The sequence below is a fragment of the Amphiura filiformis genome, chromosome 17, assembly GCF_039555335.1.
Source record: "Amphiura filiformis chromosome 17, Afil_fr2py, whole genome shotgun sequence".
Taxonomy (NCBI): domain Eukaryota; kingdom Metazoa; phylum Echinodermata; class Ophiuroidea; order Amphilepidida; family Amphiuridae; genus Amphiura; species Amphiura filiformis.
Genome location: NC_092644.1, coordinates 47220269 through 47235880, shown reverse-complemented (window position 1 = coordinate 47235880; position 15612 = coordinate 47220269). Strand labels below are relative to the sequence as shown.

The window sequence follows — 15612 nt, the reverse complement described above, 5'->3', positions numbered from 1 at the left end:
GTTGAATAAGAATAATTGGTAGGAAGGTCAACAATCTTTCTCAATTGTTCATTTAGACTCACTTGTCCGTCCATGACAAAAAGATGTCCGTCCGTGACAAAGTTAGTTTTTGCCCTGTAAACTAAGTATTCTAAGGATTTTTCAAAAATCATTCCCAGGGTGAGATGAAGGTACTAGGTGGTCTTCTATTAATAAAAAAAAAGTTCATGAATTTTGAAGTTGCCTCTCTTGTTAGCTTTGGGTGTCCATCCGTGACGTTGAAAAATGTCCGTCCGTGACATTTTTATTTCCGTCGATAATCAAAAATAAAGAATGTAAGAAAACTTTTTCTATCTGGCATGCAAGCCACTTTACATAGTCACATTATGTACAGGAGTAGAATTGTAAATCTGCAAAGCGACGGATAGAAATCATAAAAGAGTGGAGAAAAGTGGAAACTTGCAAATTTATCTATGTCCGTCCGTGACGCGGACATAATGGTGATTCTATTTTTAGTAACAAACGATGGCAACCCAATTTTATGAACAAATGGCCAAGTCTACAATACTCTTCAATATGAAACACCAATATGTCATGTAAATTCATGCAAATATTTTTTACAGCCTTTCAATCTATCAAAGTCTGGAAAATGTCCGTCCATGACAAACTGATCAGGCTCACATACTATAGTAACTACCCATGAGAGATACTCACACCAGAAGCTACACCTATGTTGAAGAGGACCATTATTGGCATTGTTATGCCTTTTAACAGAAGTTGTAATTTGGTGTAGACACAGTAATGAGTTTCAGTTAAAGAAAGTCTCCGGCAATTACAACATTATTCCTTATATGTTAGAAAAATAATTATCAAGCACGAATCACATGGTTTTATTTAAAACAAACTCACAGTGACCATAAAACGAATAAAACATCCGTTTTCAACATGCGATATTCAAAATTCCCGGCGCCGAGTGCAATGACGCCCCAGTAATACAATGAAGGCTGACGACAATTGAACACAAATAACCATTACGCCATTGCACTTAGACAATTTCGCGCTGGAATTTTGAATATCGCGTGTTGAGAGCCGACTGTTTTTATTCGCTTTTATGGCTAATATGAGTTTGTTTTAAATAAAACAATGTGATTCGTGCTTGATAATTATTGTTCTAACATATAAGGCATAATGTTATGATTGCTGGAGTCCCCCTTTAAGGGATGAATGTGGATGCAGGTGCAGCGATACAATTGTTACATTGTTGATACTGTGTACTTGGGTCTACCACAGCTAGCTATCCTACACCGGTTGGCAGAGAAGAACATCACTCTTGCTCATGGTGCACAAACAATGCGTAAACATAGAAGTAGGACCTGGTTGGCTAATGCAATCATCCCACAATCATAACTACAGACCAGTCCAGACAGACAGACCATCTGATTGCCCGATTGTGAAAGTAGGTAAAGCTTCATTCAGCGTTCATTAAGGGATCAAAAATCCCTGTCTATGGCTATGTCATTCATAGACTGAGTATAAAGGAATATTAATAAGAATTTACCTCTTAACCCCCCCTGTACCACAACAAAGATACGCACATGACATTCACACTTTGCATCCACATTTTTCCCTTCAACTAAACTTCTTAATTATATTTGATACAGAAATTGTTATCACTCTACTCTATCAATGCTCATTTGTTAATTTTACTGATCATTTGCATTGTGATATTCTAACACCCATACTCTTCTTTAATATTGTTACCTCACCATGAGACGACATTATAAATTTCAATGAGTGGTATTGTTAATGAGCTACTGTTACTGCAGACTCTTTCGATAATATTTTGATCATTCTTATCTGCAAGAAGTTTGATCCAGTTCCTGTGCAACATTAATTTCTATGCACAAGAGCTGAACCTCACAAATTACAATAAAAGATACCTTAAGTCGGCCATGATATACCCAGCATTTCCAATACACCTGTCTACAAATACCACATACTTGGCAGTGGGGTTTGACCCCACCCTTTTTATTTTACCCCACCCTTTTTATTGAGGCACCCTTTATATTGAAAATTCCTGACCCCCACCACTTCTTACTGAGGCACCCTTTATACTGAAAATTCCTGACCCCCACCACTTTTTGCTTTTTCCCCAATACATTGATGAAGTCACAGGCAATTTGGTTTGAAGTAAATCAATACGGTACGCCAAATTCTGCACCTATCATCACACGATAACCTATTAGATGTAAACATGCATCAAAATAATGGAATTTTATCTTGCGATATGGTTTGCTGGCAGTGGTTTGGCACTTATTCTTGTGGTTTGGCACTTATTCTTGGAAACTAGGATGATTTTATCATTCAATGAAAATATATTGTAAGCTGGCACTCCCACCCTTTTTATTTTACTCCCACCCTTTATATCAATCCACCCTTTTTACCAACAAAGTTTAAACCCCCACCCTTTTAAGGATTTTCCAAATTTCCAAGTGGCACCCTTTAAAAAGGGTGCCCTGCCAACAGTGATACCAGGCAGTCAGAACAGTATTACGATTCTTATTATGTTGTCATTGTTATTTGTAATGGCTATTAAGCTTACATGTATCAAGGTGTGACCACAACAGATATCTGAGGTCAGGACAAAAATCACTCTAAAAATGCCCAAAATTTCTAAAGAATAAGGGCCAAGCTAATTGTAGCATTTATGGTGGGATCAAATAATTTGAGCTGGTCGTAACAAAATGAGGCGTATGTCATGGCCAACTTACGGTACTTTTTGATATAACAGGTCATATAATATAAAATACAAATACGTACATAAACACAAACACTACATTAAGGTTTATCAAAATTTCTTCAACCAGAGGCATCCACCCACTGTCAACATTTACTAGTGGGCGGGGGCTTAATACTGTTTTGACTACTGGCCGATCTGGTGAGCGCACAATCATTGGCAATTAGTAAGTACACTCTCTCATAAATGACACTTATTTATATCTGGTAGAAGGAATTTTGATAAACTATTTCATTAGACACATGCACATAATTTTTTTACACAAATTTAGCTACAATTGTACCTTGTATATATTGCATTTTGATATAAAATATAAATATTTTCTTTGGTATGGATCCAGTGATATCGATGAACAACCTTGTAATCCAGCACCTGTAAACTGGCTTCTATTCAATGTGGAAAACTTCTCCGAATTGTTGCAGAAATCGTCTCATCTCGAAGACTTGGATTTGGTCATGTCCTCTGGATTTAGTCAATTTCTCTTCAACCTAACATATAATTGTTTCTTCGTCACTTACCCCATGATCATCAAATGTTCAAATTGAGACCACCATCTACATTAAGAACCTAATAGAGAGGGGTAAGATATAATAAAATCATTTATAATTTACATCTCAATATCTTTGTACTTTCCTATACTGACAAATATACTGACCATAACCCATGACTTGCTGAATGTGGTTAGCACAATGGCAAAAGTGGCATTGCACTGCAAACAGTTTGAAAGTATCACCCTCCACAGTCAGTACAATACTAAGGGACAGTTTAGAGTGTGTGTGTTTATCAGTATAAGGAAATCACGCTGATGTATTTGAAGTCAGGACACACAGATCTTTTAAAAAGCCAACAACCAAACCTCTTATGAAAACCACTCCCTCCAAGCAGGGCGAGTGCAGGTCACACATACAGGTAAGGCAACTCCAACCAACCACCTTTTAAATGCAAACAAAGGGATTATAATTATGCAGTATATCAATCCAACTCTCTAAAAGAGAGTATACAATGGGAATAACAGTGTTCAAGCAGAGTTGGCATATCATATCAAGAGTGGATCCAGGTTTGCTCACCCATAATGAAAGACAAATGCAACTCTCAAAAAAGAGCAACTACATTTTTTGTAGCTGCCACCACAAAAGCATCCACAAAGGTAGCAGTTGACCGAACTTGATCATAAACTAAAAGTAACTCTGTAATTCATATCCATGACTAATTCACCTTACTGGGCATACTACTGACCGCCGATTGATCAGCTAGTCACTTTTTCGAAAGAGCAAGCAAACAATGTTAAACTGGTAGCAACTCCTTTGCATAATTCGACAAATAGGGCAACAGATCCCTCCCATACTAAAACTCTGAAGCCAATCTCACAATTTTCCTGAGACAGCAAGAAGTGTTTTGAGCACCAACTACTTACATGTCCAGTAATGTAGCAAGATTTGGCAAGAAACAGAGCTGCATCAGCTACTTCCGATGCCATCCCAAATCTGCCTAATGGTATCGCTTTCTCCAATTCCTGTCTTTTAATGATGCCTTTTGTCATGTCTGTGTCTATAAAACCTGCAAAAAGATATAGTGCATGAGGGGATTAAACTTTAAGTTGAGTTTGGTTTCTTGACCATAGATTGGAACGCCCTGTGCCTTCTGACCGTGCTTGAATTTGGCTGACGCAGTTAAAGTGTTCATACCTGGCGATCTTGTGCTCAACTGAGCGTACACAGAGGGCTGAACTTGTCAGTCGTGTTGAAAATATAAATCAAAATGACCCATTGTGGATTCTTACAGCATTTATATAACTCCTTACAGCAAGGTTCAATTTTAAAAAGATTTTGAGGTTTTACATTTTAAGAAGTAGTGCCACATCTTACAAATTCTAACTAACCTGGTGCAATTAAATTGACCCTGATACCACGATCCTTGACCTCCTTAGCTAGAGACTTTGTGAAGCCAACTAGTCCTGCTTTACTGGCACTGTAAGCTGTTTGTCCTGCGTTACCCCTTTGTCCAACAATGCTTCCTATTATGATTGGAAAAAAAAATTAACAATTAACAATTAGTGATATCCACACCATGGGAGGAATCTTGTCTTCATTGGTCTTACTATGAGCTCCAGTATATAATTTTGCAGTTCTTGCCATAAAGCAATCACAATGCCTTCACACTGACGCATGTTGTTGTCAAAAATTTGTGAAAATATTTTTTTTGAAAAGAAAAAAACACTTGCAGGAAAAAAATTTGAAAATACCAATTTCCAAATTATTACTCACCAATGTTAATGATACACCCATCTTTTCTCTGCATCATTCCTCTCAAAAATGTTCTACAAGTAATCATTGGTCCCACAAGGTTGGTCTGTATCAAGTCTTCAATATTTGTGGATTTACTCTTAATTAGCAGCGAATCTTGGTTGATGCCTGCTGAATTGACTAGGATGGACACCGCACCAACAGTGTGATGGATATGCTCCGATGTCTTTATCACATCTTGCTCTTTGGTGATATCGCAGCTGAACCTCAGTAACTGATCTTCTGTATGTGTGAATTCTGGAGGGAAAAGTTGCAATGCAAAGATCAAATGTGTATTGGTAAAAACAGACAGACACTTGCCCTATTATAGATATTATAGTATTATAGATGTGATAGATGAGAAAATTGTTCCAGATTCTGGGCTGTGACTAGTGGCTGTGAGGGTATTTTTAAAATACAAATATGATGACGAAGACTACACAATATAAACTTGAAGAAAATACTTCTGTAGAGTCAGTGGATTATAAAGTTGACAGGTTTTATTTTATAGACACACGTACGTTGAAACAGAATGATGATATAAAATATATACAAATGATGAACTATTTGATCAGATGGACAATCAAATAACGTATAAGAGGTGAGGCCAGCATGGTATTGACTTGATGGTGGTCAGTGCTGGTCTGACTAACACATGGTCAAACTCACATGGAAAAACACATATTATGGGATGGGATTACCATGGTTACCAGGTCAAACTTGCAAGGGTAGCACAATTTGGGGATAGGCAGGAAGTGGTCAAGGTTATTGGTCAAGGATGGTGATGCAATATTAGGTATGGGAAGCAGTTAGGGTTAAAATGGGAAACAAGGACACATGGGGTATGGAAGGCAACACAAGACAAAAAACATGAAATATTATGACCGTTACATAGAAATTGGTCATATTACATAAAAATTGGGATTACAGGTTGACTTGATAGTCCAAAGAGTCATTCAAATTTAATCCTTACCCTAGCCCTAAAATTTACCCTAGCCCTAAAATTTACCCTAATCCTAACCTAAACCCTAACCCTAGCCCAAAACCTAACCATAACAATTTATACCCTAACACTAAACCGTAACCTCGTGCGGACTGTAACCCCAATAAAAAGAATGGATGATGCCAAAAGTTACTTAAAAATACTCTAAAAAATCCTGTTTTTTTCTTCAATACATCGCTGCTATAACCTTGTACAGTATGACTGGGGCTGTAGGGACTGAGCTAATAATACAATTGAATATATGAATACAAAACTCACCCAAGTCCAAGGGAAGTGATTTAGAGAGAAAAACCTGTGTATCATTTTAATTCCTTCAGTTATATTTACCTGGTCAATATGGTAAGTTTTACGTGCAAATGAGTGGGTTAAACTGTATTAAGTATGAAGATTAGCATTTCAGGGACTTCGTGGGGTTCATTTTAAATTTTGGACTTGGGTGGTTTTTTGAATCATATATAAAGACAACGTTTGAATGAGATTACCACTAGTAAGATAATACAAAATAAAGCACACAGGTATGTATAATGTTGGTAAGCATTCTACCATGTAATATAAACCACACACTTTCCTTTATTAAACCCATTTTTTTTTCAAAAGTCACTCTCCAGCAATGAATGTGTTTCAAGCGGACTTTTATACATACTGGATTTCAATCAATGTGCTACAAGACTCAAATCATGGACTTGGGTCATTCTTTCATACATGCTATTTTTCACATGCTCAATAGACACAGTGGATGAATTTGAGTTGTTTTTTCATACACATGACAGGCCTATGCATAGCAACAAATTCCCATGCTTAACTCAATTTGGCCACAGTATGGACTTGGGTGGGTTTTGTATTCATATATTCAATTACATGAGTATAGAGTAGGCAATATTATCTTTGTTACATACCATGTAATTCACTGATAGTGTCCTCAAGATGCTGCACATTTCTTGCTACTATGGCAACTCTGAATCCATCTTGAAGGAATGCAGATGCAATAGCTTTGCCTATGCCTCGGGATCCACCATAAACTACACACGCCATCTTGGCATTCAGTATTGATGACTAATTAGCATCTAACATTAAGTGTATTTTTTAGTTGTCATGCACGACTCTCTCTTACACTGAATCAGGCCATGCATATGTGATTGGTTCCATCAAATCAAAGTACCGTCTGTGGAGAAGGGGAAAAATACATGTAAGGTGACTCTTGTTTGACTTATTCAGTCTGAACATTTCTGACCTTCTCACCTCTGCGCCCCGTATTGCCACATGTGAGTTTGGTTGCTGATTGATGCTCGTCCTAGTAGGGTTTCCTCCGGTTTTCCTCCTACATCTAAAATCGGACCCCTTCCCATCTCCATGTCCCATCATATTCTGTTGGCATCCCTTTAATTTAAAGGAAGTCTCCAGCAATCCTAACATTATGCCTCAAGCACGAATCATTTGGTTTTGAATCATTTGGTTTTTATTTTAAACCAATTTATATTGACCATCAAACACATAAAAACAGCCGCATGGTCCAGGGTTGTTTTATTTAAATCATGCCGATTTAAAAAAAATGATTTAAATCGCGATTTAAATCACTTGATTTTTTTTTTTTAAATCACTGATTTAAATCAACTTTTTTCATTTTATATAATTTTTGATAAAAAAATTATGTAAGTTCATTTCTTCTCACTTTTACTTCATTCCTGATGTTTCTACAACTTTTGGATACAATTTAAATACCTCTAAATCTATGATCTCACTTGACATGCAGCTTGACATGGCGAAGGAGAGTGGTCATACTTTTCGAAGCTCCCGTTTTTAGTTTTTAAAACTGTATAAATTTCCCCCCTTTTGGTTTTCTCATCGAGATTTTTACCATGTACCGCAGTTTATATGAAATTTGCGCATACATGGATTACATTTTTCTGGATTTTTGACGACCACAGGAGCTGTATTTTAACTGACATTTGTTTTCGCGCCATTGGATTTGGAAGCCATATGCAGTTGCAGTCATACAGGCTGCTGAATTCCGCAGTCAAGAAATTTTTCTTCATTGCAATTCCACCGCAATTTCCTGACCGCTGTTCTTGCCATCCTCATCTGTGGATTTTAACCAACTCTTTATTAATTAAGTGTTATTAAATTTTCGCCATTTTGATATCGCCTTCGAGTGACTTTTTAACCAGTGACTTTTTACCTGCAGTTTTTAATTAATTGTGCACGAGGCTCACGTGACCGGTCGCCATTGTTGTTTACATATTTTGGGTGCCATGTTTTTTAATCGACGATACATCGCCGGAAAGGTTACTTCGCCACCCAGTTCACAACTGCTTGTGTGCATTGTGTCTGGTCTTATTGGATTGCGTCTCCGCCTGAATTTAAATGCTACATCCTTCACCTTTGGTTCCTGTAATCACGGAAGTCCTTCCATTTTTTTATGCAACTTTTAAGGGGCCGTCCATAATTTTCGCCATTTTCACTTACGTACAAAGCGTACTTAAGAGGGAGGGAGGGGGTAAAAATTCTGGGCAAGTGTACGTAAGAAAAATGGCGATTTGTTTGAGCAAAAAAAAAATGAAAGTGAGAAATTATGTTTTCTTTTCCAATATTTTATTCATAAGTTATAACCAATTGACCTAAAATTGTTCAATTCGTTTTAACAATTGAATATATGAATACAAAACCCACCCAAGTCCATACGTTGGCTAAATTGAGTTACGCATGGGAAATTGTTGCTATACATAGGCCTGTCATATGTATGAAAGAACAACTCAAATTCATCCTCTGTGTCTATTGAGCATGTGAAAAGAGCATGTATGAAAGAACCACCCAATTCCATGATTTGAGTCTTGTAACACACTGATTGAAATCCAGTATGTATAAAAGTCCACTTGTAACATATTCATTGATAGAGAGTGACCTTTGAAAAAAAAATGGGTTTAATAAAGGAAAGTGTATGGTTTATATTACATGGCAGAATGCTTATCAACATTATACATACCTGTGTGCTTTATTTTGTATTATCTTACTAGTGGTAATCTCATTCTAACATTGTTGTCTTTGTATATGATTCAAAAACCACCCAAGTCCAAAATTTAAAATGAACCCCACAAAGTCCCTGAAATGCTAGTCGTCATACCTAATACAGGTTAATCCACTCATTTGCACGTAAAACTTACCATATTGACCAGGTAAATCTAACTGAAGGAATTAAAATGATACACAGATTTTTCTCTCAAAATCACTTCCCATGGACTTGGGTGGGTTTTGTATTCATGTATTCAATTTCTATAACATGCCATGCAAACAATGATTTTCTCTTTAATTTTGAGTCTAATATGCACAGTGGTCATATTTTATATGATGCTTTATTTCATACCAAAATGGTTTAAAAAATATTATCGATCTGCGCTATGATCAATGGCAGTAAAGGCTCTAGTGTTGATTGTCACTGTTGCGACAAAAGGCATAAAACCCATAGTAAATTTAATTGCAAGAACATACACCAAACAAGGGATGTCCCCCTGGTTCCCTTATATATGATGTGATCACAGGGGTTGTGGAAAAGAGAGTATAGGATGTTCAGCAGATTTTGGAGTGCATTAGCCATGCATTTGGTTTAGATTCGCGCTGTATTTTAAGCTATATTTTAGTGTTGGCCGATCCCGATCTGTGAATCGGAGATCGGTGCCGATATGGACTGCATCGGCCTTGAATCTGAATCGGCAGATGAGCTATCAGCTGCCGATCTAGCTACCGATCTCTGAACTTGACAGTAATAAAAGTACACAACAATTCTTTAAGCTTACCATTACTTTCTTATGTAACATTACTACTATTTAATGCCAATATATTTCCAAAAAACGTTGTTACCACCGCAAGAATCATGTCGTTTCATACTGTATTTTATAATATTATCCACTCAGTGACAACACTCCCGACCAGGGTTTTCTTTAACGCACAAAACACGCGTATTTACGCGTTCAGGCACTTTTATGACTCCTTCAAATCCCTAGTCCCAAAGTCCAATGCGTACAAAATCTTGAAAACGACGCGTTCAGATATTTGCAAGAATTGAATAGAGAAACACCTGATATTGTGTATTTATTCTCGCTTTTGGCATTTAGGACCTATACTCCCGATATGTAGGACAACGAAAGGCTTTATGGACCGTCATTTCACAATTTTCAGCTTTTCAACTGTTCAAATTTAAATTTTACACAGTAATAGTGCCAAAATGGTCCACCAAATCGCTTCAATTAGGTCTTCATTTTGCAAATTTTTCCAAGTTCTAAGGGGGGAACATCACCTCATGTAGTTGATAAACAAATGGCCACTTTCACTTCTGCTTCGACATTTGCCAATTTATGTTTAACACAATTTATAGGCCTACCATAATACTCATAATAGGGAAAACTTGCCGTCCACGAAAGACTCCATGGACTGCTCATTTAACAAATGTTCGGCTTTTTTAAACTAAAATTTTACACATTAATATTGCCAAAATGATCCACCAAAATGCTTCAATTAGGTCTTCATTTCGCAAAAGTTTCTTACTTCTCAGGGGGCATCTTTAAATATTATTATTTTCTTCTAAAATTGCCCCACCCCCTTCTGACTGCTCTAGATCCGCCACTGCTGCAAACAGTGGTGTAGATTTCTTTTTGACTTGGGGAGGGGGGGCGTGTCTTGAAGTATAGTGAATCCAGCACCTTTTGGAGAAAGAATAAGTTTATGGTACAAAAAATTTTGCCATTTTGAAGCTAAACTGTTGAAATATGGTGCAAAAGTGGAATAAATTCGCGAGAAGCGCGCAAAAATGTGCACTTTTGGGGTTAAAATAGCCAAATAAGAGGTTAATTTGGTCAGAAACCCACATACAGGCGTCAACATTGGGGGATGATTGTATGGACCATTCCCCTGGCATTTCCCCCCCCCCCCCACCACCCCAATCCGGATCTACGCCTATGGCTCCAAAAACACACATATTGCTAAAAATGTCTTCAAAAATAATATTATAAAAATACCCCTTGGGCAATGTTTTTGACTCCTTCAAAGGAAAAATTCACAATTGAAAGGGTAAAAAAAAATTGAAAATACCCCTTCAGCAAAATGCTTAAAGAAAACCCTGCTCCCGACTGTACAGTGCGTCCCTGGGAAAAATTTGTAAACACTTTAACACTCGACACGTGCGCCCTTCAATGTCGGGTTTCCCAAGGTGAATTTGAGGGCATGTTATTTTTAGAATCGCGCACATTCGCGCTATTCCTCCTCACACGGACGATTTCATCTCTTAATCTCCGAACACGTGAATTCTTTCTGTAAACAACTCTGCACAACCAATCAGGATGGGAATTCGCGGTATTCCCCAATACGTCATATGCATAAATTATTATAATATCGATGGAGCTGATTTAGCTGCAGGGTCATCGAATCAATTCGCGCAGTGATTCGCCTAACTTATACACACGCATAAATCAAAGTTGATTCGCGGAGAAGAAAGAAGAATAAAACAATCAAGAGAAATGGATTAATGATTAAACTTCCGACAATCGGAGGCACTGAGTGAGTAACGCTGGGACTTGGGGTGTAAAATGGTATTTTATTTGGGTTGATATTGACATGAAAAACCTTTAAAAACGGTTATCATATTACATAGTTACAGGTTTGGGGAATTAAGCTTTGACCGTTAACATTACTGGGGCCCGACTTGAATGAACTTGTACTGGTTGTAGAATAACATTTAAGGAATCTGAATCGGGATCGGATCGGCCCGATCTGCTAATTTTCAGATCGGAGATCGGCAGATCCGATCTTGGGTTGGATCGGCCAACACTACTATATTTCAATTTATTGATGCTTTCGTTTTCATGAAAATATGGTTTAAAAAGGAAGTTTTTTCAGCATTTCTAAACTTATCTGGGATCCTCCTGGAACACTAATATAACCCTAACCCTAAACCTAATCGAACCTTTAACCTAAACTCTACCCTTAACTCCAACCCCAACCCAACATCTCAATTTTGCTATTAGTAGTAGACCTACTAGCTCCTACTCGTGGAAATTCTTCGCCATTTTATTTGTAGGTAACTCGAGGGAGGGAGGGGGGTAAAAAGTTATGCAGGCTTTGTACGTAAGTGAAAATGGCGAAAATTATGGACGGCCCCTAACCCAATTGTTCCTCATCCTCCATCCCTGCCAAATTCAACTGAATTGTAAATTTGCAGTCAGCGTACGTCATCTCAAACTCAAGTGCTCTAAAACAATAAAAGTAAAAAGACAATTAAGGGGTACTACACCCTGCCCAATTTTGTGCCTATTTTTGCATTTTCTCAAAAATTATAGCGCATTGGTGACAAGTAAGATATGTATATTATAGGGCAAGGACTACAACTACTGCACTGGAAATTTTATTTCAGCACATACAACAATTGTGGAGTTACAGTCAAAAATGAGAGAAAACCAATATTTGATCAATAAATCAATAACTACTTGCCTTGAGTTGCTGAATTTTCAGTGCAGAAGTTGTAGTCCTTGCCCCTATAATATACATATCTTACTTGTCACCAATGCGCTATAATTTTTGAGAAAAATGCAAAATAGGCACAAAATTGGCCAGGGTGTAGTACCCCCTTAACTCAACCAGCAAGTTGAATATTGCCATTGTGAACTGCCGTAGTATTCGTGGCAAAGCAGCCTTTCTTGAAACTTTTCTGCAAACAAATACAAGTGACATCAATCAACATTGGTGTCCAGACTTTGAAGGTTAATGGTACACTTTACACAGACGATCAAGAAAAAGCTCAAGTCCTTGGTAAGCAATTTGAAAGTGTCTTCACACATGAAGATCCTGATCCCGCAACACTGCCTCAAATACAACCAAGTCCGTATCCTGATATGCCTCCAATTACGATCAACGTAGATGGTGTTAGGAAACTTCTCCAGAACATCAATGTTTCAAAAGCCATCGGACCTGACATGATTGCGAACCAGGCCTTAAAGATTGCTTCTTCTGACGTAGCGCCAATCCTGCAGCATATTTTCCAGCAGACTTTGGACACTGGTGATCTTCCGCTGGACTGGCGTAGAGCAAACATAACTCCAATTTTCAAAAAAGGTTCCACCATTGCACCAGCAAACTACAGACCTGTTTCTTTAACATGTACCTGTTGCAAACTTATCGAACACATCAACAATAGTAACTTCATGAAGCACCTCACCAAATGGAATATTCTTGCTGAAAACCAACACGCTTTTCACAGAGCTAGATCCTGTGAAACACAGCTGATTTTAACAACCCATGACTTAGCATCAAATCTTGACAAAGGACTTTCTACTGATATGGCTAATGGCTATACTTGACTTTTCAAAAGCCTTTGATGTCATACCCCACCAACGTCTTCTGACCAAGCTAGATTTACGGAGTTTGTTCAAATACCAAAAACTGGATTAGTACTTTCCTGACCAAGAGATTCCAACGTGTGATTGTGAATGGAAAAACTTCTGACTGGGTCCCCGGACTCCCCGTGCACATAGAAACATTCCCAATTATATTAACTTTGATCAGACTCTGCTGCATCTATCAGCAATGACATCATGCTTACTGACCAATGAGAGACGCGATCGCGAATCAACTAATTAATTATTCATGAGCCCACTCAATGCATGGGATCGCCTGCACAGTGCAAAACCCCACACCGGTCGCGCCGTGAATATAAGCACAACACACACAGGATACTGCACACAGTAATTCCCTTCACGAGTCGCGCGGTATTTTACATGCATCGGAAAATGACATTTTGGCGAATAAATGTCAAACATACCATATGCAAAAGTCCTTTCACTGGAAAATTCGGCGATGCACCCTATTGATTCATTCACAAATCTGACCTTGTGTTGTAAAAACCCACAGGTACAAAAGTTCTTGTCCCTCAAAAAAAAATTTAAGATTATGATCCAAGTGTGAAATTCCACCACTAGTTTCCGACCATTTTTCGCCATTAGTATTACAAATGTTGCGCCATAACATGGTCAGAAATGATGAATTTTGATGCCAAAACAAAATTTTCACGCTTTTTCTTAGGTATGGAATCCATTTTGTATGTTAATATCAGGTCATGGCACATGATCAGTTTACTTCGGGTAAAGTCGGACAAATTCGTCAATATCCGAGGCATCTTTTATGAATGAAATATTTCCAACTCAGCCGCTCGGCCAGCATGGCCGGAGACCGAAGCCAGCTTCAATAGGTGACGTCATCTAATGAGGTCTAGGCACATGCGCACTTTGCTATGCCCCAGCGATAGTGGAATTATGCAAAACTAGTTTTTTCTTCTTTTAAATAAATTTTCATGTCCAAAATTTGCAAAAAAGATCTGAAACTCATGAATGATCAAATATGAATTTTGGGTTTTATTTTTCCCTTTTGTTTTAATAAATAAAATGAATTTCTAGATTTTCAAAGAGGACTACATGCACAATTTTACTAACGCGAGCAGCAGCTTTGAGACACAGGATTTAATTAAGATGGCCTTAGGCCAAAAAAAATAATTTTAAGGTTTGTCTCAAAGCTCACGAGAAATGTAAAAACAAATGCGAAATGCGATTTTTTTTAATTTTTTTATTCCTGACTTTTTTCATGGTATTTTGAGAAAAAAATCTGATTTTCGCCGATTTTTTCTGGAAAAAAAAAAATGTTTGAAATAAAAAAAATGACCGCATTTCTTTTTTGTCAAATCGTGCTATTTTACAAACTCGCTCGCAAGCTTTGAGACAAACCTTTTTTTTTTTGGCCTTATATAAAATTATTTTATGGAGATGAGCATTTAAAACTGCACGTGATCAGCTGGTATGGTGGCATGGGTCGGCATGCATCCAGGGTCATGAGTAAATGACTGAATTTTCATGCTTGACTGGCCAAACTTTGGATCCGAAAATACAACTCCAATTTGCAAACCTAGTCCCAAGCATTACTCTAGAGAACGACAAACTTTGCATTATTATAATGCATACATTTACAATACCTTTTATTCTAATTTTACCGTAAATTTGCAAAGATTCTGCAACAACTTCTTGCCCCGTCGACAAAAAAAGTTTGAGACTTTTAGTACTAAAAACAGCCCGTCGTCCAAATAGAGAACTGGCAACTATTTTCCTGCTATCTGACCCTCAAATTTAGTAAAAGAAATCGCTAGAAAATTCCAAGTCTTCGAGTGACTATCGCTCTTTTTGGGCGAAAAATGCAAAGCATTTTTCGTCCTTATTGCGATGGGTTTTGGCATACTTATTTCCTCACAGCGTTGCAGAATAAAAATAAAATAATCGTGCTGTCTATGTAATCAGGAAACTACAGAGGCGATAGTGTACATTTAAATTTGTCATTACTACTTCATGTTGATATTCAAACAGTGCTATAAAGTTGTCTTACCAAGGCATGTGTTTGTATTAAAAGAAGTAATTGTTTTACAACTTGGATGAACTAGAATTACTTTTATGCAAATCAGAAAATTGCAACAGATATTTTTTCATTTCTTCAAGATTTAACGGTATTGCCAGATTGTACGTACAGTTGGG

At 37.4% G+C, this 15612-nt stretch overlaps 1 protein-coding gene across 1 annotated transcript; it reads right to left on the bottom strand.

The window, feature by feature from the left end:
- Positions 1-3070: 3070 nt before the first annotated feature.
- On the bottom strand, positions 3071-15144 carry LOC140138452 (carbonyl reductase family member 4-like). Its single transcript, XM_072160343.1, has 6 exons — positions 15063-15144; positions 6958-7223; positions 5041-5316; positions 4656-4790; positions 4191-4333; positions 3071-3343 (listed from the first exon to the last, which is right to left on the bottom strand). The coding sequence occupies exons 2-6, from the start codon at positions 7091-7093 to the stop codon at positions 3305-3307; spliced, it is 729 nt and encodes a 242-aa protein (XP_072016444.1). The 5' UTR covers positions 7094-7223; positions 15063-15144; the 3' UTR covers positions 3071-3304.
- Between the last annotated feature and the right edge of the window lie 468 nt (positions 15145-15612).